Below are 21895 nucleotides of genomic sequence, written 5' to 3' on the forward strand. Positions count from 1 at the left end.
GATGATTTTATGGAAAGTACCTAGGGTTGGACATCGAGTCCGATTCCTACTTGGAATCGTTTAAAAAATTACGATTCCATCGGAATCGTTTCAGTATTGGAATCGTTTGGAAGATTTGGTTTCAAATCTTATCATGGGTTCCAAATTTAACATGCACAAGTTTTGGTTTCTGTAGCGGCCAAAGAACCGGAATCAAAAGGAAGAATCGGAATCAGAATTGGAATCAGAATCATTAAAATCTAAACGATGCCCAACCCTAAAAGTACCCCATGCCAATCTCTAGGAATGGTGAAGGGTATGTGATGATGTGGGGCTATTTTAATTCCAAAGGCCAAGGGAACTTTATCAGGATGCATAGTATCCTGGATCCATGAAATAGCTGGCCTTTAAAAATAAAAATCTGCCTGCCTCTATGGGAATTTAACATAGGGGTGTACTCACTTTTGTTGCCAGGTTTAGACATTAATGGCTGTGTGTTGAGTTATTTTGAGGGGAGAGCACATTTACACTGTTATACAAGCTGTACACTTAATACTTAACATTGTAGCAAAGTGTAATTTCTTCAGTGTTGTCCCATTAAAAGATATAATGAAATATTTACTAAAATGTGAGGGGTGTACTCACTTTTGTGAGACACTGTATATTTTGTAAGTTCCAAATTGCTAATTATCTCTATGCAGGAATGGAATGAGTACCCTTTATTTAGAGAAAGTGATACATAATATAATTTGAAGTCGAAAAATGTTATCATAATTTACATGGCACACGGTTTATGCATTCACAATCACAGGTGATTAAACATTTTTTTCTCTCAGGCCTTTTCCAAAACTATATAAAAAGGCATGACTTAAAGAATTACTACAGCACTTAAAAGGTTTCATCAAAACTCTTTTATGGATCAGCTCCCCCGCAGGTCAGTGACTCAGGGCTCATTTCCAGCTCTCTGTGCAGGCCTGCGCAATGCGGACAGTCCACCTGGCAGGTTGCCAGCTCGGATCATTCAATGTTGAATTTAGTGGAAGTTACGTTTTTTTTGTGAGTAATTAAGTTTTTTTTTTTGTCTGGCTTTGAGATGGAAATTAACTGAGTTTGTCTTTCATTACTGTGTCTTTACAGCCCACAAAACAAACAGGGCCATTGCATTACAAATGATTTGTTGTGGTCAGAGCAAGTTTATGGCTTCAAATCAAATGTCATTTTACTGTGTAACTATGATCTGTTGACCATTATGCTGTCAGGCATCGCCTCAGTGAAAATGTACATTTAGCAATTCTCTTTACTGCTGCATATTGACTAAATGTCCAAACAACCAAAAAACAGTGGTGAATTTTCAACATCAATGTTTGGTTTCTTTGGCATGGTGAAACGCCTACATCGTTAGGTTGTGTGTGTGTGTGTGTGTGTGTGTGTGTGTGTGTGTGTGTGTGTGTGTGTGTGTGTGTGTGTGTGTGTGTGTGCGTGCATGTGTGCGTGCGTGCGTGCGTGCGTGTGTGGTGCTTTGTTAGGTCAGTGATGTACTAACCTCCCATGGGAACATTCATCTGGTTTCCCTTTAACTAATTGGGAGAGAGGGAGCAGGTCAGTGGCATAAAAGGAGGAGGCAGAGACAGAGGAAGACAGACTGTGTAAGAGGAGGAACGAATGGGAGAGGCTTAATTGAATAAAAGCCTCTGTTAGTCTCAGATGCTGTAAATAAGGAGGACATTTAAACGGAGGTCCATTCCTTATTGAATCCCTCTGGGGGGGGACTCAGTTACCTCTCTGTCTTCTCTTTTATTTTTCAGAGCATCACTTGCTAATGCCAACTTCCACTACCCCACCTTCAATTTAAACAAACCCTTTGACTGAAATAAATCTGTTACACGTAAACTGATTAGCAGTGTTTGGATAGAGCAGCATCCATTAATACAGTATATCCAGGGCATCCTCACTTCCCCAACCCCCTCTCCCTATTCTCTCCCTCCTCCCCCACCCCCCAACTCTAGCACACACAGCATATTCATGATGAAGCATTCTGCTGTTTAAACTCTGGCTGATCTGTCTCTCTGCAAGCCCTAAATCAACCTTATGGGCCATTTTAGAAATTACTACCATTAAGAACTGCATACATACACTTTTCCCCCATTTGTGCTCAGAAAAGCGGGTCACGCTCACATGCATCCATGGTTTCTGCTGATCCTGATGCTTGAATATGAAATTATATAGCAAGCAGTATTTTAATGGAAATCTCCCTTGTTATCAGAGGTGTATAAAGTATATGAGACCCATACTTGAGTAAAAGTACAAGTGCTCTATCAAAAAAGTGACTTGAGTAGAAGTAGAAGTGCTTTTTAAGCACCCCACTTAAGTGGAAGTACTAAAGTATTCAAAAATGTTTGTACTTAAGTATTGCAAGTAGTTTATTTTAAAATGTGTGATGAACAGGAAAGTTAGCAAGCTAGCAAAATACAGATAAACTAGCAGCTTCACATCACAGGGTCAAATGGTTAACATTCAGGACTCACTGCAGACTCAAACAACTCAGGAATAGTTTCATCTGCTGCAACAATAACTAAATATAAAGAGTACAAACTTACATCGTCTCTGACTTCTGAATGGGCGATCACCGTAATGAAAAGAAACACAAGGCGATAACGTAGCCGTAACTACACACAGTGTAACCTACACAGTCTCCGTAGAGTGAGGAATTCACAACAGTAACGTAAGCTTTTTAGTACTTAAGTACAGTAGTGAAGTAGTTCTACTTCGTTACAGCTCTGCTTGTTACTAACATGTACTGTCAAAAATGTATCCGAATAATTTGACGTATCCAAGCTGAGTTTCTAAAGTAAAATTAATTTTTTTAACAAAGCCTATTTTCTTCTGTGTGAATTCTTATTTAACAATCCTAACAATAAATAAATATTACAATTTTGGGAATATGCTTATCGCTTTCTTACCGAGAGTTGGTGCAAAGATTTATAGCTACTACTGTTTGTACAAAATTAAGCTTCTACCAGCAGCTGGCTAACTTAGCTTAGCATAAGACTTAAAACAGCAAGCCTGGTGTCCATTTGACACATTTGTCCTTCACATATGCAATTTAACAACTTCATTTTAGACCTATTAGACATTTAAAGGTCCTGAAAACCTTTTTTAATCCATCAGCCTATTCATAATAATGGAGTCCTACATGAACACAGCATTTCTTTGTCAAAGACACATCGACAGATTGGATTTGTGTTTTCGTCTGTGCTCTTTTCACTGGTTTGAAGTGGGCTGTGCTCGGTTGGAAAAAGGTGAGGCCGTGTTTTTCCATGCACCAATTACAATTTAGCAACATCTGAATCCAAAAGTGATGGCAGTCTGAACTTTAATTGTAATTGTTTTAAATATTTTATGTTGCAGAGAAATATAAAAAATTTGAGACCAAAAGGCTTTAATAATAAAGGAAAGAAAAAATGATTATCCCTCCTCTTGGAAATGTCAGCTGTGTTACTATCTCTCCTTCTTTGTACTGAAACGGAAATAAATAAGGGAAGAACACCGCAATATACCTTGAAGACGGAACCTGATAGAAATATTTTAAAGTAACCCTGATTGAGTTAGAGCAGATTATTTTCATGTAACACTTTTGTAATGATAATACCCAGAGCTTAAGTAATAAAGGAAGGAGCGAAATCTGCCTCTTGTCAGCTTTTACGATGAGAAGCACTTGCATGATTAGATGTCTTGGGATCGATGCAGCCTCTTCTCCCAATCATTAAGACTGCTCTTAACAGATTACAGCCCCCTCCCAAACACACACAGTTTTTTCTCTTCTTGCTCCTCCTTCTGTCTCACATACTCTCTTTCAGCAGATAGAACAGAAGACTTCCTCTTTAGCACTTCTTTAACTTATTTCATCCTTTTTAGGGCTTTTTCTTTTTTTTTTACACCCTAAGCAACAGATCACCTCTTAAGGTTCAGGTAGATTTTCTTCACCTGAGCTCCACTGATGACCAGATGAGCAGACATCGGAATGAAAAAGACTGAACCAAAATACAAGTGGTGGTGGTGAATAGCTGACAAAGATGGACCTGCTGACAATCTTCTGTCACCTCCTGCTTTTATGTTTTGATCCATCTGCAGCTACAAGTCTCATTACAGGTAAGCTGCACAAAGACAACACAACACAGCTCAAACATGAACTCTTGACTTATTTGTGGATCTATCTTTGGTTTCCTCATGGCCTGCCTTTCTGACTTTATGCTGGACCTTGGGCTCTTGAAGCGGACATATTCGAAGCCAGAGGTAGGCAACACACTCCTCTTAAAATGTAAAATGTTACAGTATAAAAGGCTTCCACATCTATGTAATTTGTAGGTTCACAGTCAGGTCTTTTCATGTGTGTGCTCAGACATAGACTTCTTGGCCGATGCTTGTGATATTTGAGGAAACGTGTAGAAAATTCAGTGCACATATAATCAGGTATGTGTGTGTGTGTGTGTGTGTGTGTGTGTGTGGGGGTCTAGGTCAACGTGTGTGCAAGGCAGGGAAAGGGAGGCCATGTTACAAGCTGGCCTATTTCTCCGAGCTCTGGCGGAGGCTCAACTTCGCAGAGGCAGAGCTCGCATGCAGACGAGACGGAGGGCAGCTGCTGAGCGTGGAGTCGGCTTCTGAGCAGAAGATCATAGAGCAGCTCATCACAGAGCTCCGCCCAACTGATGGAGACTTCTGGATCGGTCTCCGCCGTAACCATGGAGATGAGGAGAGCAGCTTGGACTGCTCCTCTAAGTACTACTGGCTGGACGGCAGCAAGTCCACATTTAGGTTGGTGGGAGGTATCTAGAGGGTCAAGGGGTCAAAAGCGAGGGTGGTATGAGGATTAGTTTTAGATTTTAAAAGTGAAATATATTCAAAATGTTCACTGCTGATTGTGTGTTGTAGAAAGGTATCAAAATAAAATACTTTAAGGAAATATGGTAGGCTATGAAAATAGAAAAAAAAAAAATTCTACAAAACCATTAAAAAAAATGATGAAAATGAAATAATGAGGCCTATACCTCTATTGATTTTCAGAGTTTGAAAACTCTGACTGTCTTTTTTCAGTTTTTTTCAACAAACATTTACGATAAAGATCCCTTCATTTTTTTACATATTTTGTATTTCTGTAGGCCTACTGCAATTTCTTACCACTTGTATATTATAGGACTTATATGTACAACAGCCATATCTGCAATAGGCTTTTATAGGCTGATGTGCCAGGCTGGCCGATTTATCGGCCTGCCTCTTATGTTGTAGCATCTGTAACTTTAAAACATCCTAAAACTAGCAATTTTTTAAATTATAATTAGGAACTATACGTTTAAAGAATAACTAAATACAATTATCTGACGAGACATGCAATGCCAGCTTTTAGTACTCTACAACTTTCGATACTTGGTGCAACAGACACAAAGCATTGGTATTTGAAACCCAGTCATGGTCTCATCAGCTTTTTTTTTTTCCAATTACTTTTTTATACTGTATATGGAAATGTAAGTTTTGTAAATACATCTGTTAGGGCAGCTTTGAAAAAAAGGGATTTTGTACATTTGCTTTGTGTGTATTTGTTGTAGGAACTGGCATTCAGATGAGCCATCATGCGGCTATGAGGCGTGTGTGGTAATGTATCACCAACCGTCCGCTTCGGCCAGTCTGGGGGAGCGATATATGTTCCAGTGGAACGACGATAATTGTGATACCAAGAACAACTTCATCTGCAAATACACTGCAGGTACCGCTGACACAGTATTTCAACATTCTTTTACTTTGAAAATACTTGAACATTTCTGACTGTGATTCATTTTCTCCACAGAGAAGCCACTGGACCCTTCCCCTTCTCCCAACTTCACTCAAACAAGTAAATGTGCTCTGTATGATTGGTAAAAAAAAAAATGTCACAACATATGATTTAGAAGACATGTTGGATAGCCTACTTTGAAAGTAAGTGTGGTCAACAGTGGTGTATATATGCTTTTTATTACAGATGTGTTCCCTTCATCTGTGCTGCCATGGAATCCAAGTAACCATAACCAGGGCAGCAATACAGGTTGACTGACCCAAGATTCATATTAATACACCTTTTTCTGCAAAGAATAAGATTATACACTCATTACTCTGATGCGTTTTAATCAACCGCTAACATTACAGTCACTGAATGTGTATCTGTTGTCTCTTTTAGCTCTGAATTTGGTTTACGTCATCATTCCCACGATTCCCCTGATACTGCTCTTACTGACAGTGATTGGAGTCTGCTGCTTCAAACTGCTTGTCAGACGGTGAGGATCCTAAACAAACGCAAATACTAAATACTTTGATCGACTGTAATTCAAACTTGAATATGGTCATAACTGAGGAGATTGTTCTAAATCTTCTCCAAGGCAAAGGGTAAGGTGAAAAATATATATTTTACAAATATCCTGAATAGAATCATTTTTCTAAACCCCAGTTCACCATTTGATAGGACTATCTTAGCTACAGCCACCAAGAACCAACATTATGTTTCTTTTTATAACATTATTATTATAATATTTCCAAAATACAGTTGTCAAAATGAATACACTAACATTTTGTTATAATGTTCGTTCCATATAAAACCCACATTATAACAGCGTGTCATAAAAATAAACTTAAAGGATCAGTTTGGTGGTATTCTATATTTTCTGTATTCTATAGTGTATTGGTCATTAATGTGTTTTCATTAGTTTTTGGACAACAATTAAGGCCTATGTCACCAAGGAATAAACATTATCAGGCTTTTGCTACTTTTGCTAAAGGCCTACTTTCTAGAAGGATCAGTTCACTGACTCAAAAACTATTGTCAAGTTAAAGGAAACTGTTGTATCTAGTAGCCTACATCCTCCACACCTTGTACACCGTATAGTCTGGATCAGGTATCATGTTGTGTTCATGTTTGAGGTGACTTGTTAGTTATGCTTCTCTTCTGTGTGTGAGACAGAAAGAGGAAAACGCAGAAATCAGAAGTATGCCAGACAGACCTCTGCCCCAGCCCGGCTCCAACTGACGTCTACAACGTCATTCGATCCCAGAAGGAGGATGACCTGGTTTCAGCTCGCCCACACACCAAAAACACCTCCTTTTTATGCTCCTCCCCTGACACCCCGACAGGTGACTACGACAACCTGGGGGGCCGGGACACAGAGAGCGGCTTTGTGACGCTTGCCAGCACAGAGAGCTGCTTCCTCAACTTTGAGCTCAATGACCTCAGCCTTGGGCGTCGTGCCACCCGGGACTTCTATGACACCAGCTTGGGCCGTCCAGGAAAAAGGGACTTGAATGACAGAAGTCTGGGCTCCACTGGGCACAGAGAGTTTTATGACAGGAGTCTAGGTCGTCGTACGACAAAGAGTGAGCATTACGGCAGCAGTGTGTATGCTGATCGTGGATTGTATGATGGAAGTACCAGAGGAGGGAGTGACCTCTATGATGCCAAACTGAGGCCTGGAAGTCATACAGTAAAGGCTGACCTCTATCAGACATACATTACCAACGGCAAGGAAGACACTTACCAAACCAGCCTTGGAACCTATGGAAACCGAAAATCCTACCAAGCAAATCTGGATTGCTACAGAAATGGCCTGAATCTTGATGTCGGAAAGAGATACTTCAATGAACAAGAATGGATCAACAGAGAAAACTACTGATCCTCTGAAAAGCTCCTTCATTGTTTGTACAGCCGTATATGTGTGATTGTAAAAACAGTGCACGTACAGTAACTGGTTGTAATTGTTAGTAGGGTATGTTTATAAAGCCCTTCATGGGATATAAATCAGGTAAGGACTTGCTGAAATCATATTTTGTCGCTGACCCCACAATTCAACCTGTAGCCCGTTGATAGACTAGACCAGTGTGCCAATTAGTTTGTCGTAATCAAACACAGATTTGTTTAGGAATATGAATTTAGAATTAAGGATCATCTTACCCAAATTACAGAAAACCATTTTCTCACTTATCTGTAGCCACGTCTAGCCATGCAGGTAGTTTGGGTTTGATTTGTTCAAGTTATGTGACATCTGTCCCTGAGATTTCTGACTCCACCCCCGATTTAATGGAGGTGAATGAACTTTTGTTTGTGATGCTCACAACATTGGATAAATACATTTTAATAATTCAACAGCATCATCTTTTCAAAAACAGTGTCCAGGTCACTCTGAATAATCCTCACACCTACATCTTACACTGTTCTACTGAAGTTCTATGAACAATCAAAGTCCATTTACCTTTACTATATAAGGGTGGTGAACCGAGACTTAAAAGTTTTCTTGAGATTGTTTACAGGTCTTAGGGAGTGCTAACACCTATGTGAAAAAAAGTTGTTCAAAGCTTTTTGTGGCTCCAGAAGGAGCTGCGTGAAGTCTAATAAATTAGTAGTAATTAGTAAAATAAGTGATGTCTCTAATTCAGTGTCGGTTGGTGCTGAAGACCGCAAGTTTGAAAATGAAAGAAATCTGGGGGTGTGGAGTTAGAAGGAAGTGAGGTTACCAGACCTCTGTAGCCCGCTCCCCATCTCTGCTTGAAGCTCAAGGCTACATTAGTCATGACACACCTGAATCTCGTTGCATTATGGGTAATGTAGACACCAAGGTTGGACAAGAAAGAAGTATGTGTGGATCCTTTTTTTTTTTAAACTGTCCATTGTGAGTCCAACAATGTTATAGCGCAATGCTAAATTGGTGGAGTACTCTTTTAACACAAGCCCATACTGCATGACTAGGCCTCAACACTAGATCATTTCTCTGGACCTCTCTATAGGCCCGTCATTTCACTTGATGCTTAAACTATGCATATCTCAAACATACTTTCTTTTAATAAATTACCACAAAAAAAATGCACACACAGGAAACCTGGGGTTCTTCATAGGCAGTTGATACTCCAGGAGAATAGGTTGAGTAAAGAAGCCAAGTTAAACCTCAAGTAATAGCATGGAGTGTCTCAGATGTCTCTGACTGAATGATTATGAGCGACTTTGTGTGGCAGCCTGTTTGCATGGCCTTGTGGGTCAACCTCTAGCTCACCCGGTAGAGTGTGTGCCCCATTTAGCCTGATTCCTTGGCAGCGGCCCGGGTTGGAATCCGACCCATGGCCCTTTGCTGCATGTCGTCCCCTCTCTCCCTCCCCTTTCCTGTCTTTAAGCTATCCTGTCAATTATAGGCCATTAAAAATATTCATTAAAAAAAATAAAAAGTTTGCATGGCCTTGTCATGCTGCCCTAGCTTGGTAGGATACCTATTGAGGTCTTGGACCCTTATTTTTGCTATGCCTGAAAATACTGTTAACAAATTTACCTGCTATAAACAGGCTACCTCAAACAGATTAAGACACAATACACCCAATACTGCTTGAGCGAGGGCTGGATATTTTTATGTACTGCAAGTGTGTTTTGACATGGCCTTAAATTGTGAGATGTCCAGAACTTGAACTGAATTTCATTGATACACTTGTTCCCTTATTTATAAATGGCATTCTGTCTCCTATTGAGGAAATCAAAGACAGCCCAAAACAATGCTAGCGAGTGGAAAGGTGGCTCATACAGTGAATTTGAGTGCCTGCAGCCTGACCACAGCAAAGGCATGATATCAAAGAGAATGATAAAATATAGCAACATTATTATTATTTATTCAGAATGTATAATGCCTTGACATCTCTCCTGTAAGTGAGTGGTTTGTATGTTTGTTACATAAGGAAATCTTCAAATAAAATGAGATTAGAATCAAATCTGTCTACTTGTGGTGAAGTGATTTTACTGTCCCAATAAAAAAACAGGAAGGTTGTATTAGCAGTCAACCATGTTTTTATTAACATTCCAAGTTAAATTAATAACGCACCCTCACTTTCATTCATCTCTACCGCTCACAGAGCACACAATAAGATACTGTTCAAGTGCAGACAAGCAAACACTACAAGATGTCTTAGATTCATTATTCAGAATTATAATTTTTTTTTTTCATTCAGGCCACATTTTCAAATAAAGTATGAAAAGAAAATGTGTTTGTGTGTTAACGGCCTGCTTCAACTGTTAGACACACGCACACGCACACACACACACACACACACACACACACACACACACACACACACACACACACACACACACACACACACACACACACACACAGACACACAGACACACAGACACACACCTGATACCTGCCAAGAACACATACTGTACATAACATAACATACATACATAACAGTTTCTCTTTAGTCACACACAAGCCCAGCAGACATAATGTCCTTAAAAGGGTCTGATATCTTCAAATGAGTCATGAGGGAAGGGATTGATTTCTTATGTTAAGATTTTGCACTTTGGCCAAGGTAGAGGTTCAAAGGTCAGCCATGGGTCCGCTTACGAGGCTGCTTTTGCCGCCGTGGTTTCAAGATGACGTAGCGCCTATAGGTGGTGTGATGATCTGATAGAAATGGGATGTAGAGCGCTCTGAAGAGCGGAGATGACCTAATAGAGAAAAGGGTTTTATTAAAAAACTGTCTCTTTTTAGTCTTTGTACCTACGCAGGAAAAATACTGTAGATGAGTTTCAGTTCTGTCAATTTGCTTTATACTAAAGTTCTACCACATGTTTAAAATGTCAAGATGATACTTCTTATTTTTTCTATTCTCTATTCTGCGACTTTATTTCATTAAAAAAAAATAAAAAATACATTGAGCTTTTTTTAAATTTAAAGGTTTACATTTTTATGATCTTCTGAAGATTCAGGAGACATTCTTTAAAATATTTCTGTGTAAATAACGTATTTAGGAAAATACCTTGAGGCTTGAAGGAAACGCTTATAGGCTATGATGTTCCACTCCTCTTTGTTGGCGGAATAACGTGGCTCCAGTGGCGTTTCTTCATCTGTGTCCAGATCTACTACGTAGTGGCACTGCCGTAAATCCACCTGCCCAGAGTAAAAATGTCACAATCAAAATCCAACTACTATAAAGTACAGTGTCCATGTGTCAACACATGTGCACGTGTGAGTGACTTACATATCTAGTTGGCTCCTCCAGATTCTGGTCATTCATATTAGCTGGGATGCTCTGAGTGGCCAGAGGACCAGAGGCGTATGGCTGAGGCAGCTGCCCTTTAAACTCAGACTGAATGAAGTGCAGTTGCCAGCTGGAGATTAGGAAGAGAAACTATCAGCAAATTAGTGTAAAAGTCACACCTGGAAATGACAAAAAACACATTTGATACTTTATTAGACGTTGAAAACCTGGATACTGACTTGTGCGGTAGCAGGAAGCTGCTTGGGAAGCGGTACCACTCTTTGCCCACACACACACTAACAGGTCTGCCTTCGGGGACTGAGTGAAGAGTCGGATCCTTGGCGATGCGATGGAACTCTGGGTACAGGTCCAGAGGGGCGTGGTAGCCTGTAGACAGAGGAATAAATCTAATTGCATCCATCTTGAACTGTTGCTTTTGTTGCCTGACACTGCTCCTTAGGAGAATAGCGTCTGTGTGTACACACACCTCTGAAGAGGGCGACAGAGCGAGACAGTGACAGCACTGAGAAGACCACGACTGCACTAAGAGCCAACCAGTTGGAGGAGACTGTGTAGTGCTCAAGTCGATACCGCTGGAACAGGAAGTGGTAACATTTCTGCAAGAAATAAAAACAATCTGTAACATGTCATTTTTTACAGATTCTAAAAGCAAATAAAGCCAACTAACACAGACTAAATTTGCTACAAAAGCTAATTTTTGAAAATGGTAACACACCTGTAGAGAGGAGAGGGCTACTGCCCCGCTGAGGCAGATGAGAGGGTAGATGGGAAATAGAAAACGTTCTTCTTTATGAGGTCTGGTGAAGAAAACCAACATCCACAGATACATGGGAGACAGAGTCAGCCAGTATGGACGGCCCAGGTTCTGCACTGCAGAAAACACGTGTGCACAAGTACATGAAATCACAAGAGGAGCTGCTGTAAAAAATTAACATCACTGCAAAAATAAACTCCTCACATGTGTTAGATTAGATTAATTATTGTTTGTTATTATGCAACATATACAGTGCTAAGCATAAGTGAATACACCCATGCTAAAGTTGACTAAAAAGAGGAATACAAAATCATCTTTTGGAAATTGATCTTAATGCCTTAATTAAAAAATAAGGAAAAATCCAACCTTTCAGGACACCAATTTTCTTTGTGAATGAATAATGTATCGGAAATAAATAAATGTTCTTCCTTAAAATACAGGGGGAATAAGTCAGTACAACCCTATGTTAAATTCCCATAGAGGCAGGCAGATTTTTATTTTTAAAGGCCAGTTATTTCATGGAAACAGGATACTACGCATCCTGATAAAGTTCCCTTGGCCTTTGGAATTAAAATAGCCCCACATCATCACATACCCTTCACCATACCTAGAAGTTGGCATGGGGTACTTTCCATAAGATCATCTCTCAATGCAAATCAAACCAGCTATTAGGCTAAAACCATTCCAAAAGCATGGGTGTATTCACTTATGCTTAGCACTTTATACCTATACTGAGCGATGACAACATTAAGTCAGTTTTTTGTGCTGGTGTGTGAAATGAGTCCTCACCATTGAACCTGTGTAACAGTGTCTCCATGAGAGCAGTGAGTGGCAGAGAAAACAGTGCCAGAACAAACACCAGGTTGAAGTTCAGGATCCCATTTGCAAAGTAGAAATGCCATGGCTCTGTGCCTGAATTTAAACAACACAAAATATGCAAAACATTACAGCTCATGTACAGACTATCACAAGAAAGACAACAAGTAGTTATCTTACTTAAAGGGAAAATTCACAGAGGGGATGGTCAAATCATTTCTTATTTTTTTTGTGTGTGTTGTATGTCCTTATTGGTATGTATTTGTTTGTACGCGTGGGTCTGTGACTTTTGTCTCCGTCTGGCTCTGACCTGATTCAGGTTGGTGTGTGGGTGGGTAAGAGATTTGAGGGTCATTGACATACTGTTGCAAAACTATGCCTTGTTCACCATTGCCTGTTACCGCTGTATGTCATTATTGTGAAATTGAAAATTAAAATGTCCAAAGAGTTTGAATAATGATGGTACAGAGACACTAGCCGAAAGGTATTATACATTTTGTGGCACTGTCTATTTGTGGCTATTTGAAACCAAGTGGAACACTTTCAAAAGGGTTTGATATAGTAGTGTTGATGATGGTATGCCCTCTTGAGTCAACTAAAAACAGTGCAGCTTTAAATTGTTCATGTTTTCATTTAAGATCAATTTGCTTCATTCTGTCACTAAAATAATAAACTATCAGCCTAAAAATCACTATACTAAATACCCTAAACATGCATAATCACTTCCAGTATTGTACAGGATATAATTGTTAATGGTATGTTTAACTTAACATGCCAAAACTACTGATGAAATGTCAGTAGCCTATTGTTTTCTTGGTGAGATTTGAGATTGTTCACTTATAAAAATGATGCCTCATGTTCTGTATTTGTCTGTTGGCTTTAATAAAACCTGATACAACACAATGCAGTTTAATCATGCAGCCTCTTTGTTCTGCAGTTGCTGTAACAATACAGATAGACTCCAAAGAGAATGCCCTGTGCAACATGATGAATAAGATACAGTATTAAGACAATTTTGTTCATGTTAAAAAAAAATAAAACACTATGAAAAGTACTTCAAGACAAAATAGACTAAAAATAAACTGAGGGAGCATGTGTTTCCAAGTGGGCAACATCAGGTCAGAATTCTGTTTTTGCCAACATGATATAAAATGATACATTAATGATGAGTGCTCTTATATATTACCATACAAATCAGGTCCATGTGGCGTGAAGACGTTATACAGCAGAATATTGAGTGGAGCAATGACCAGTTTGCCATAAAAGAAAGAGTCTACTGCCATGAGGGGTACCTGAGAAAGAAACAGAGGGGAAAGTGAATGTTCCCATTTACATTTAGCTTCAGCAACATAAACATAATATTGTATAGGGTGGCTTGTGGCTCGGAGGTAGAGTGGTCGCCCCATAACCGGTTTAAGAGGTTCAATCCTAGGCTCCTCCGGCCACATGTCACAGTGTCCCTCAGCAAGACACTAAACTCCAAGTTGCTCCCCGGACACTCTATGTATAAAGCTGTCTACTGCTCCTTATATAGTTAGGATGGGTTAAATTGCAGAAATAAAGTTCCACTACATTGTACTGTATGTATGTGACAATTAAGAATAAAGTTTGGGAAGACAGAGAAAAGCAGCGCTTCTTTTTGGTGGTGGTTGAAATTAGTCTAACAAGGTGCTCTTTGGTGCAGGGGTAATCCAATAGTATCAGAACAGCATGAAAACCAATATTAAAGGCTTTATGGATGTAGCTAATGCATAGCAAAAGGTAAAAAAATACACACCACCTTCAGGGTGAAGAATAAAGTTTGTTTTTTGTTTATAATTTGTGTTTTAGATAAGTATTACTAAAAAACAGAGGAGAAAATGTAATATCCCATAATATTCCTGCAATATTGATTAACTCTCCCACAGAAGACCTGTGGAAACACTGCAGCTGAATAGAAGAGAAACTCATCTACATGCACCTTTGTCCTGTGATACGCAAATGGAAAGCCTTATTCGTTTTCCATGCATCTATAAAACATATTCTCACCAGCAGCAGAAGCAGAGCAACAGCTGACCAGGTGATAAAACTTTCCCACTGCCTCTTTAACACCAGCAGGTCGAAGGCGATCGGAATCCTGAAAATAAAATAAATCTGTAAATCTGCAAAGCGGTATTAAGAATACTACAGTTTGACAAGTCTATCTGGGGCAAAGTGTTGCCCCAAAATATGACCTTACCCAATCAGAGCAGAGAACGGCCATCCAACGATGGCACCGGCAGCCACACCCATGATGGCTAATGGTGCTGAGTCCTGAAACCACCCAGTCATGGCAACCAGCGTTGTGTACATACAGAAAGAGGAAGGCAGGAATGCTGAGGATCAAGAACAAAAAAATATCACAAAAAGTGAGACCAGAAATGTGTCACAAATATGAAATGTTCCTTCTAAAATGTATACTGCACCCTGTGCAAACTGCTGTACTGCTCCATATTTTTGATCAGTGTGCTAAATTAAGCAATAAAGAGGACAGAAAAATATGGCTCAGTAATTAGTTATTCGAAAAAGGTGGATGGTAAACACCAAAGAGGACTGGGATGGAGGCAGTTCAAAAAGGTAGACTTGCAATATATGTATTTGACCAAAGTGAATAGTTATAAAAAATTGACAAAATGGGTAGAAATGATGAAAGGGATGGAAATGGATTAACAAAGTGATTAAATCTGACCAACCTGCAGACGAGCAGAACATTCCCGTGCTCAGGACAAGGAATGCCAACATTAGACGGCCCACATGCAAACCAAACTTCTTACAAACTGCCCTGTGTCACACACACAAACAAACCAAATGGTTAACTTCCATATCATATATAGATAAACAGTATGTATATCTATATGGCAAAATATATATAAACGGCAACATTTGTAAGCAAAAGCGCTTAGGATGCCCACTTGCATTTAAGAGGATAGTAAACTCACTTGTAGAAATAGAGTTCACAGACACAGCAGGAGAATGCTAATACACATCGTACAAAGTAGAACACCAACACCTGCAACACAATCATAGCACAAGGTTTGTGGTGACCCTTGTAGGAACATATAGCTAATCAGTTCTTTGCGTTTTTTATTAAAAAATTAAATTTTCAAGAAGCAGATGTGTTTAAATAACTTCCCACAGATTCTACGTTCCTATATACAGGACACTTTTGTCCTGCAATTTAAGGTAAACACAGCCCTCCCATAAGAGAAGAACAATAGAGCTGCTGAAAATGCTAAAGGTCGGCTGAAGTCATTTAAAAATATCAACTATCACAACAAACGTTGAAATGACAACAAGTTTGGAATATTTACCTTGTTTGTCTGTAGAACATGGGCATGCAAACAAGCCGGAATAGCATGTAACCATAAGTAAGCGTACGACCTGATGGCGTACAAAGGAGAATATTCCCATGTTTGCATCCCTGTGCCATACAGCAGGTAGTGCATCTGTCAAAACAGCCATCACAACAATTACAGATTAACAGTTAGAAAAAGAAGCAGTATCTTGCTGGAACAATAAAGAGATTCTGATGTAAGAAAATCCATGAAACGGTCACAAATGACAGCATATTGTACTTAAGGATTTCTGATAGTAGACAAAAGTACTTACAGGCTCCCAGTAGTTGAAGGTCTCATCGCAGTCTGAGATGTTGCTGAGCAAAGCTGCACAAAAACGTGCGGAAAGCAGGCATTTAAATGCAGTTGAACCTTCTGGAGCCCATACCTGGCCTGCACGACTTACTGACCTATTTAAAAAAAAAAACACACACAGATGCTAAATTGCTATATACCCTAAAATAACAATAACAATCTATTTCAGCATCAAAATGTATTAAACATTAAAAATGTACCACAATGTACTTAAATAGTACATCATCTCTGCTTGGTGCATATTTAACAGACAATTACCTAGATCTTAAACAGTGTAATTAGCCATCTGAAGCAACCTAATGAACCTGTATACTGGCCTTTGATGCTTGATGTGTTTAAACATTCACAGGCTTAACTGATTGATGTGTCCAGTGCATCTGCTTTTTAATCCACAACAGTTATGGTAATCAAATCAGAGCTGGCTAATTAAAATTCACAGAGAATTAATGTCCTTAATTACAAAAATTAAGTGTTTAGTGGAACACAAAGTAAATATCAGCTCACAACAGAGAAAAGAAACAAGCCTGTTACTTGGAAGATTGAAAGACAGACACACATGTGGTATTTATCTTCTGGTTCCCTTTTTTTTGTAATTAGTGGTCTGTTGTCTATTTTTTTTTTTAGCTTGTTTTAAATTATACCTAAATGTGTTATTTAAATGTTGTTGTAAGGTAATTTGAATTTCATATTTGTCCTAATTACCAATCAGTCTTGCGCCTCACTTTTTCTGACTGACACAATTATGATTACTGTGGCTTTCATTGTTTCTAATATTATTATTAATAGTGTCATTTTATTATTTCAAGCTGTATTGTTATTTTACATAATTTTTTTCTTTTTACAGGTTATTGTGTTTCTTTTTCTGCTCTATAGATAAATCATCATTATTACAGTATGCAGATGTATAGACAGACAGTGCCTAGCATCAAGACACACAGCATGTTGTCTATGCACATCTAAGTGTTTTAACACAACCATAACAGCATACTACATTGTATTTCACTCTGTACTGTTTGAATCATACAATCCAAAATCCATATAATTTGTAGTTTCTAGTTGTGTGTTTTCAATGAGCTGATTGCTTAAGATTTTTTATCAAATAACAGATGCCTGACAATGAAAAATCCGTTGTTGACTTCTGTTATCAATGCCCATTATAAATAACTTCCAGATGTGGACAGCTGTGTGCTTGTTCAGAGTAATTATCACAAGTCAAAACAGCATTTTAGAATAATTTGTGCTGGTGTTTATGGTAACAGTTATAACCGACATTTGCACTGGCAGTGTTTCCTCTTGTTCACACCCATCATCACATTAGCCGGCTCAGTTGCAGCTTAGCATTGATCCTCACGTTAGGTTTTATTATGACACGTCATTTTACAAACTAATTTTAGAATATTTCAAATGACTTCAGCAAAGTATCAACAACAGAAATCGTTGATTTAAAGAAAAACCCTTTATGCTGATCACGAGTTGACCCACTGTAGACAGTGTATCTGTTGCAGCCACGTTAATTTACTGTATGTGTTGCAGCCGTCAGAAATCTGGCAGTGTGACAGCAATGGGGGAATGAATGAGCTGACCAGGTAACCCAACTGCGTTACGTTGCTCTATTGAAACATGCAACCAACTATTTATTGGGGCGGAAACACAACTTAACATATATTATAATTAACACTACTGTAAAGACAAAGTCCTGTGGGTTTGTAAGGAGGACGGTATCATCGTTGTTATCGTGTTGTTATGCTCCAAACTTGCTTAACGTATCAAAGTAGCTAAGCTAGCTAGCTAGCTTCCCTTGCTCAGGCTGTCAGTCAGACCGGGGATGGAGCTCACAGCACCGAGGAGTCTAACGTCTCTTCTCCCGGCTCATACTCACTCCGGCCGGGTCTCTGTGGTTTTACTGTCATCGCCGACTTTCTCCTCTTTCGGTGGCCGGGCTTCAGCGGGGACGTTAACGTTGTTTGCATCTTGTCTGCTGCCTCGCCTGGTTCGCTGCCGAAGCGCTTTGGCCGCCATGTTTTCCGATGCTGCACCCGAGTCGGGCTTCGTTCATTTTCGCCGCTGCCCGGTTATTGACAACTCTCATCGCATACTGTATGAATCATGAATGTCTTTCTCTATCACTCTGGCTGTGGTTAAGTAGGCTACAGGAGTACACTGGCTTTGCTTGTTACGACAGACATTTTTTATTTATTTATTTTAGGGCTGTTTTATTTATTAATAATTCTCGATAGACCACAAGTTAAATGTTAAATTGCATGTTTGTTGAATGACAATTAAAATACACACAGATACGCAGAATTCCAATTACCGGTATACATTTCAAAGACATAGCACACAATGCCTCAACTACTGTAAACACTGTTTAAGTACAGTTTTGCAGATTATACACTTATAATTTGCTTAGCAGTAACAAACAGACTTGTAATTATATTGTCTGAAAAAAATAAGAGGTTAAATCCCTGATCTTCCTAGAGATTCAAATGTTGCTACCTGATGGTGACTTGCAACCGAGAGGTAAGAAAGGATTCCAGGTCTTTATGGAACTGGAGGGCTTTTGTGTGTGACAGAGCATGTGTGTTTGAGTGGTAGATGAGTCTGTAGCAGTAACTGGTCTGGCTCAGGTCAGGATGTGAAAATGTGTCAATGAGTTTAACTTGCTCCACGGTCCCGTGACTGGCCTCTCGGATCAGAGCATGGAACTTCTTCTCCTCCCATGTCGGCCCTGTCCAGAAGCTGATGTCAAAGCTGAAGTGCTCTGGGAACAGGGAGAATGGGTGGAAAGGTTTCCCTGGTGATGAGTGGAGTGCAAAGTGTTGTAAAAATCGTGGATCATGTGACCACAGCAGCCTCCAGTCGGGGAGTGAGAACAGGAGCACAGCGAGGAGGTCCAAATTTAAGGACACAGTGACACTGACATTGCTAATCTTGTCACTTGCAATGCTTGCTAACACCTTACCAACACAACCCATTGGCTGTGCCATCAGACGCAGACCCCCCTGTTCTGCGACGAGGGAGACACCATAGGGTGTGAGCAGCGTTTCCAGCCTTTGCCCAAGCAATTTGACTGGCTCACATTCCGAAGGGAAAACACCTCTGAGGAGGAGCTCGTGAAAGGCAGGCAGAGCCCAGAGGTTGACAGTCACGTTCTTGAACACCAGGCCACTAATGCCAAATAACAAGCTGGTGACACCATTACAGCCCCCATGGGGACCCTCCTTCTTATGCCCTTCAACCTCAACACTTTTATTATTTCCCTCGTTGTCCCCATGACTCCCTGCATTGTTAATCAACTGTTCTTTTTTAGTTAGAAGCTTTTCCATCTGAGGGAGCAGTGATGGACGCAGCATATAAAGGCCACTTTCCCCTTCAGGATCAACGTCAAGAGAGCATGCAGACCTTAAGCTCTCAGCTCCTTTGCTCCTCACCCTGTCCACTTTATCTGAGGTAACACGTGTGGCTGACAGGGAGTCTTGTGTGTCTGTGCGTCCCTGACTGTCCAAGAAAATCAAGCAATCTTTTTCCTTGTCTGTAGAGGTATTAGTGTCAGAAATGAGGTCTTTCTGAAGCAGGTGGATCCAATAGCAGTGTGTACTGTCGATGTCACAGCACGTCTGCAGCTGTTTGGTCGTGAGGAGGAAGGGAATGGTCTCTGTCGTCATGGAAACAGACCACTTTTCAGCCAGTCCTTTGAGAAGAAAATCTTGCACCAACCTGACGGGGTGGACAGAACCTGAGCAAAGAAATCCCCTGATGAAAGAGAAGAGACAGTAAGCTTGTGGTTGCGTTGGTGGCTTATTACTCAAACAGCATGAGAGTCGCTGTGTTACTGTACCTGTTTATGTAATTACTGAGCTCGGCTGGTATGTTATACTGGACTCTGTCCCCTTCAACAGCCTCCTCAACCTTAAGTACCTGAGCAGGGGTGTAGGGGAGGCTGCGAGTAAACACGTGGAGCAAACCTTTCTCCACATGAAAGCCCTTATCCTGGCTCCTGTAGAAAAGCAACACTATTATAAGAGAGCGTCAGCACACACAGACAGACAGACACACAGACACACACACACTGCTGTTTCAATTTATACATTGTAACACTCACCTTTACTCCTTACCTGTATCCAGTGCACTTGTAGCTCCGGTATTTCTCACTTTCAAAAGGACGGACATCACTAAGGATTAGGTGTGCCTCTGCTGCCATGGCAGCTACCTGCCAGCTATTGTGCCACTCTCGCTGCGGATGGTCCGCTGGTGTCCCACCCTGTCCGTTGCACAAGCCAACATGAACCTCCCCATCTTCAGACAACACCTGAACACAACTGAAGGCGAAGAAAAACAAATATGTAATCAGTATGTCACCATGGGTGAAAATGATGTCTAAACACAAGCAGCCATAATAGAATTTAAATAAATAAATCAAAATGAAAAACCTGATTTAAATCAGGAACTGTCTGAGTAAAGAAAAAGCATTTAATTGCCAGCTTGTTACTTGAAAGTTGTCAGTATTTGGTACAGACACATTTCACTCAGTATAAAAAAACAAAATTCAGGAATGACACCTAATTCTATTCATAATGTGGAGTTATTGAGCTAAACATGGCAAAACCAGTGTTATGAAGTGTCATATATTTGGGAGGGAGAAAGGGAGAATTAATGGTTTAAAAATGGAAGTTTGGAAGGTTAAATTATTTCAAAGAGGAAAATGAACTGGAATGTTATAATTCTATTTTCACCAGAGGACATTGTGTGAACATTTTTACATGGTGGCTGTTCGAAAGAAAATGCTGCGAATAGATTGAATCATGGTATGATGCAGTTATACCTGAGGAAGAAGTTTTTGAGAAGGTTTCTGTTCTTTTTAACCCCACTTTTTCTCCCACAGTGAGGAAAGTTAAACACCACGCGATCAAATACACGGCCCTGGAGAGAGGCACATTCCCCCAGCTTTGTGCAGTCCACCTCGAAGAGCACCGCTCCACCTAGTTAACACAAAAAAAAGTGTACAAAAAGTGCCACAAAATACAACTCGGTTAAAATATGTATACTGTACTCACAAGCCCGTACCTGAGTCCTTGACTATCTTAATGTTATCGGCAGCACCTTCATGCCGCAGTGCATCCTCCTGATGCTGCAGGCAAGTTGCCGTTAAGCTGGTCTCCGTCTCAGAGTACAACTGGCTTGCAGATGCAGAAAATGAGAAGTTCCCTTCTCCCACCAGCAATATGGACCGTGAAGGAGATATGCTCATGATTGAGTGCTAAAGAAAGAGAGAGAGAGAGAGAGAGAGAGAGAGAGAGAGAGAGAGAGAGAGAGAGAGAGAGAGAGAGAGAGAGGCTCGAGCGACAATGACCACCTTCAGTCTTCTTCACGGTCTAATACAATCGTATTAATTGCATATTTTAGTAAGTAACGTTATCATGTGTGTGTGGGCTCGGCTAAATAACAGAAATTATATTGACTGTACTGTAGATTTAAGGCGTTGACCTTCTCCTTCTGTCAGGCGCTGCAGTACACGAAAGCTGAACATCTCACCTGTAGCAGCAGCTTGCGTTAAACGCTGTGTCGCAGATACAATAGTCCGACAAGAAACAAAACATCCGGGACTTTGCGCTGTTTCCCCGAGGAC

At 40.1% G+C, this 21895-nt stretch overlaps 3 protein-coding genes across 4 annotated transcripts; 1 reads left to right on the forward strand and 2 right to left on the reverse strand.

The window, feature by feature from the left end:
* The first annotated feature begins 3853 nt into the window (after positions 1-3853).
* On the forward strand, positions 3854-10067 carry layna (layilin a). Its single transcript, XM_039777075.1, has 8 exons — positions 3854-4128; positions 4252-4272; positions 4494-4791; positions 5580-5737; positions 5819-5863; positions 5990-6052; positions 6185-6281; positions 6962-10067. The coding sequence occupies exons 1-8, from the start codon at positions 4053-4055 to the stop codon at positions 7665-7667; spliced, it is 1464 nt and encodes a 487-aa protein (XP_039633009.1). The 5' UTR covers positions 3854-4052; the 3' UTR covers positions 7668-10067.
* A 37-nt stretch (positions 10068-10104) lies between these two features.
* Positions 10105-18333, reverse strand: alg9 (ALG9 alpha-1,2-mannosyltransferase). The gene is made up of 15 exons (XM_039777078.1): positions 18149-18333; positions 16229-16364; positions 15931-16065; positions 15559-15629; positions 15313-15401; positions 14820-14955; positions 14630-14717; positions 13788-13893; positions 12575-12697; positions 11747-11901; positions 11498-11627; positions 11250-11397; positions 11011-11140; positions 10789-10919; positions 10105-10477 (listed from the first exon to the last, which is right to left on the reverse strand). The coding sequence occupies exons 1-15, from the start codon at positions 18286-18288 to the stop codon at positions 10354-10356; spliced, it is 1842 nt and encodes a 613-aa protein (XP_039633012.1). The 5' UTR covers positions 18289-18333; the 3' UTR covers positions 10105-10353.
* Positions 18334-18438: 105 nt separating this feature from the next.
* fdxacb1 (ferredoxin-fold anticodon binding domain containing 1) lies at positions 18439-21848 on the reverse strand. Of its 2 annotated transcripts, XM_039777076.1 has the most exons (6): positions 21734-21848; positions 21334-21526; positions 21092-21248; positions 20385-20588; positions 20108-20266; positions 18439-20022 (listed from the first exon to the last, which is right to left on the reverse strand). In XM_039777076.1, the coding sequence occupies exons 1-6, from the start codon at positions 21794-21796 to the stop codon at positions 18762-18764; spliced, it is 2037 nt and encodes a 678-aa protein (XP_039633010.1). In that variant the 5' UTR covers positions 21797-21848; the 3' UTR covers positions 18439-18761. The 2 variants fall into 2 exon arrangements, with proteins under 2 accessions (XP_039633010.1, XP_039633011.1); XM_039777077.1 differs by having other exon boundaries at positions 21334-21848.
* Positions 21849-21895: the final 47 nt, after the last annotated feature.

This window comes from Perca fluviatilis, chromosome 16 (genome assembly GCF_010015445.1).
Source record: "Perca fluviatilis chromosome 16, GENO_Pfluv_1.0, whole genome shotgun sequence".
In the NCBI taxonomy this organism is placed as follows: Eukaryota; Metazoa; Chordata; class Actinopteri; order Perciformes; family Percidae; genus Perca; species Perca fluviatilis.

Bases quoted from the DNA above. Each gene is read 5' to 3' on its own strand.
- layna (XM_039777075.1), top strand. From the start codon at position 4,053: ATGGACCTGCTGACAATCTTCTGTCACCTCCTGCTTTTATGTTTTGAT. The intron at 4,792-5,579 runs GTTGGTGGGAGG...TATTTGTTGTAG, and splicing joins GGCAGCAAGTCCACATTTAG to GAACTGGCATTCAGATGAGC. The intron at 6,053-6,184 runs GTTGACTGACCC...TGTCTCTTTTAG, and splicing joins TAACCAGGGCAGCAATACAG to CTCTGAATTTGGTTTACGTC.
- alg9 (XM_039777078.1), bottom strand. From the start codon at position 18,288: ATGGCGGCCAAAGCGCTTCGGCAGCGAACCAGGCGAGGCAGCAGACAA. The intron at 16,365-18,148 runs GTGAGTATGAGC...TTTTTTAAATAG, and splicing joins ACCACAGAGACCCGGCCGGA to GTCAGTAAGTCGTGCAGGCC. The intron at 15,630-15,930 runs GTAAATATTCCA...ATTGTGTTGCAG, and splicing joins ATGTTCTACAGACAAACAAG to GTGTTGGTGTTCTACTTTGT.
- fdxacb1 (XM_039777076.1), bottom strand. From the start codon at position 21,796: ATGTTCAGCTTTCGTGTACTGCAGCGCCTGACAGAAGGAGAAGGTCAA. The intron at 21,249-21,333 runs GTACGGGCTTGT...TGTGTTAACTAG, and splicing joins TAAGATAGTCAAGGACTCAG to GTGGAGCGGTGCTCTTCGAG. The intron at 20,589-21,091 runs GTATAACTGCAT...CTTCGCCTTCAG, and splicing joins CTCAAAAACTTCTTCCTCAG to TTGTGTTCAGGTGTTGTCTG.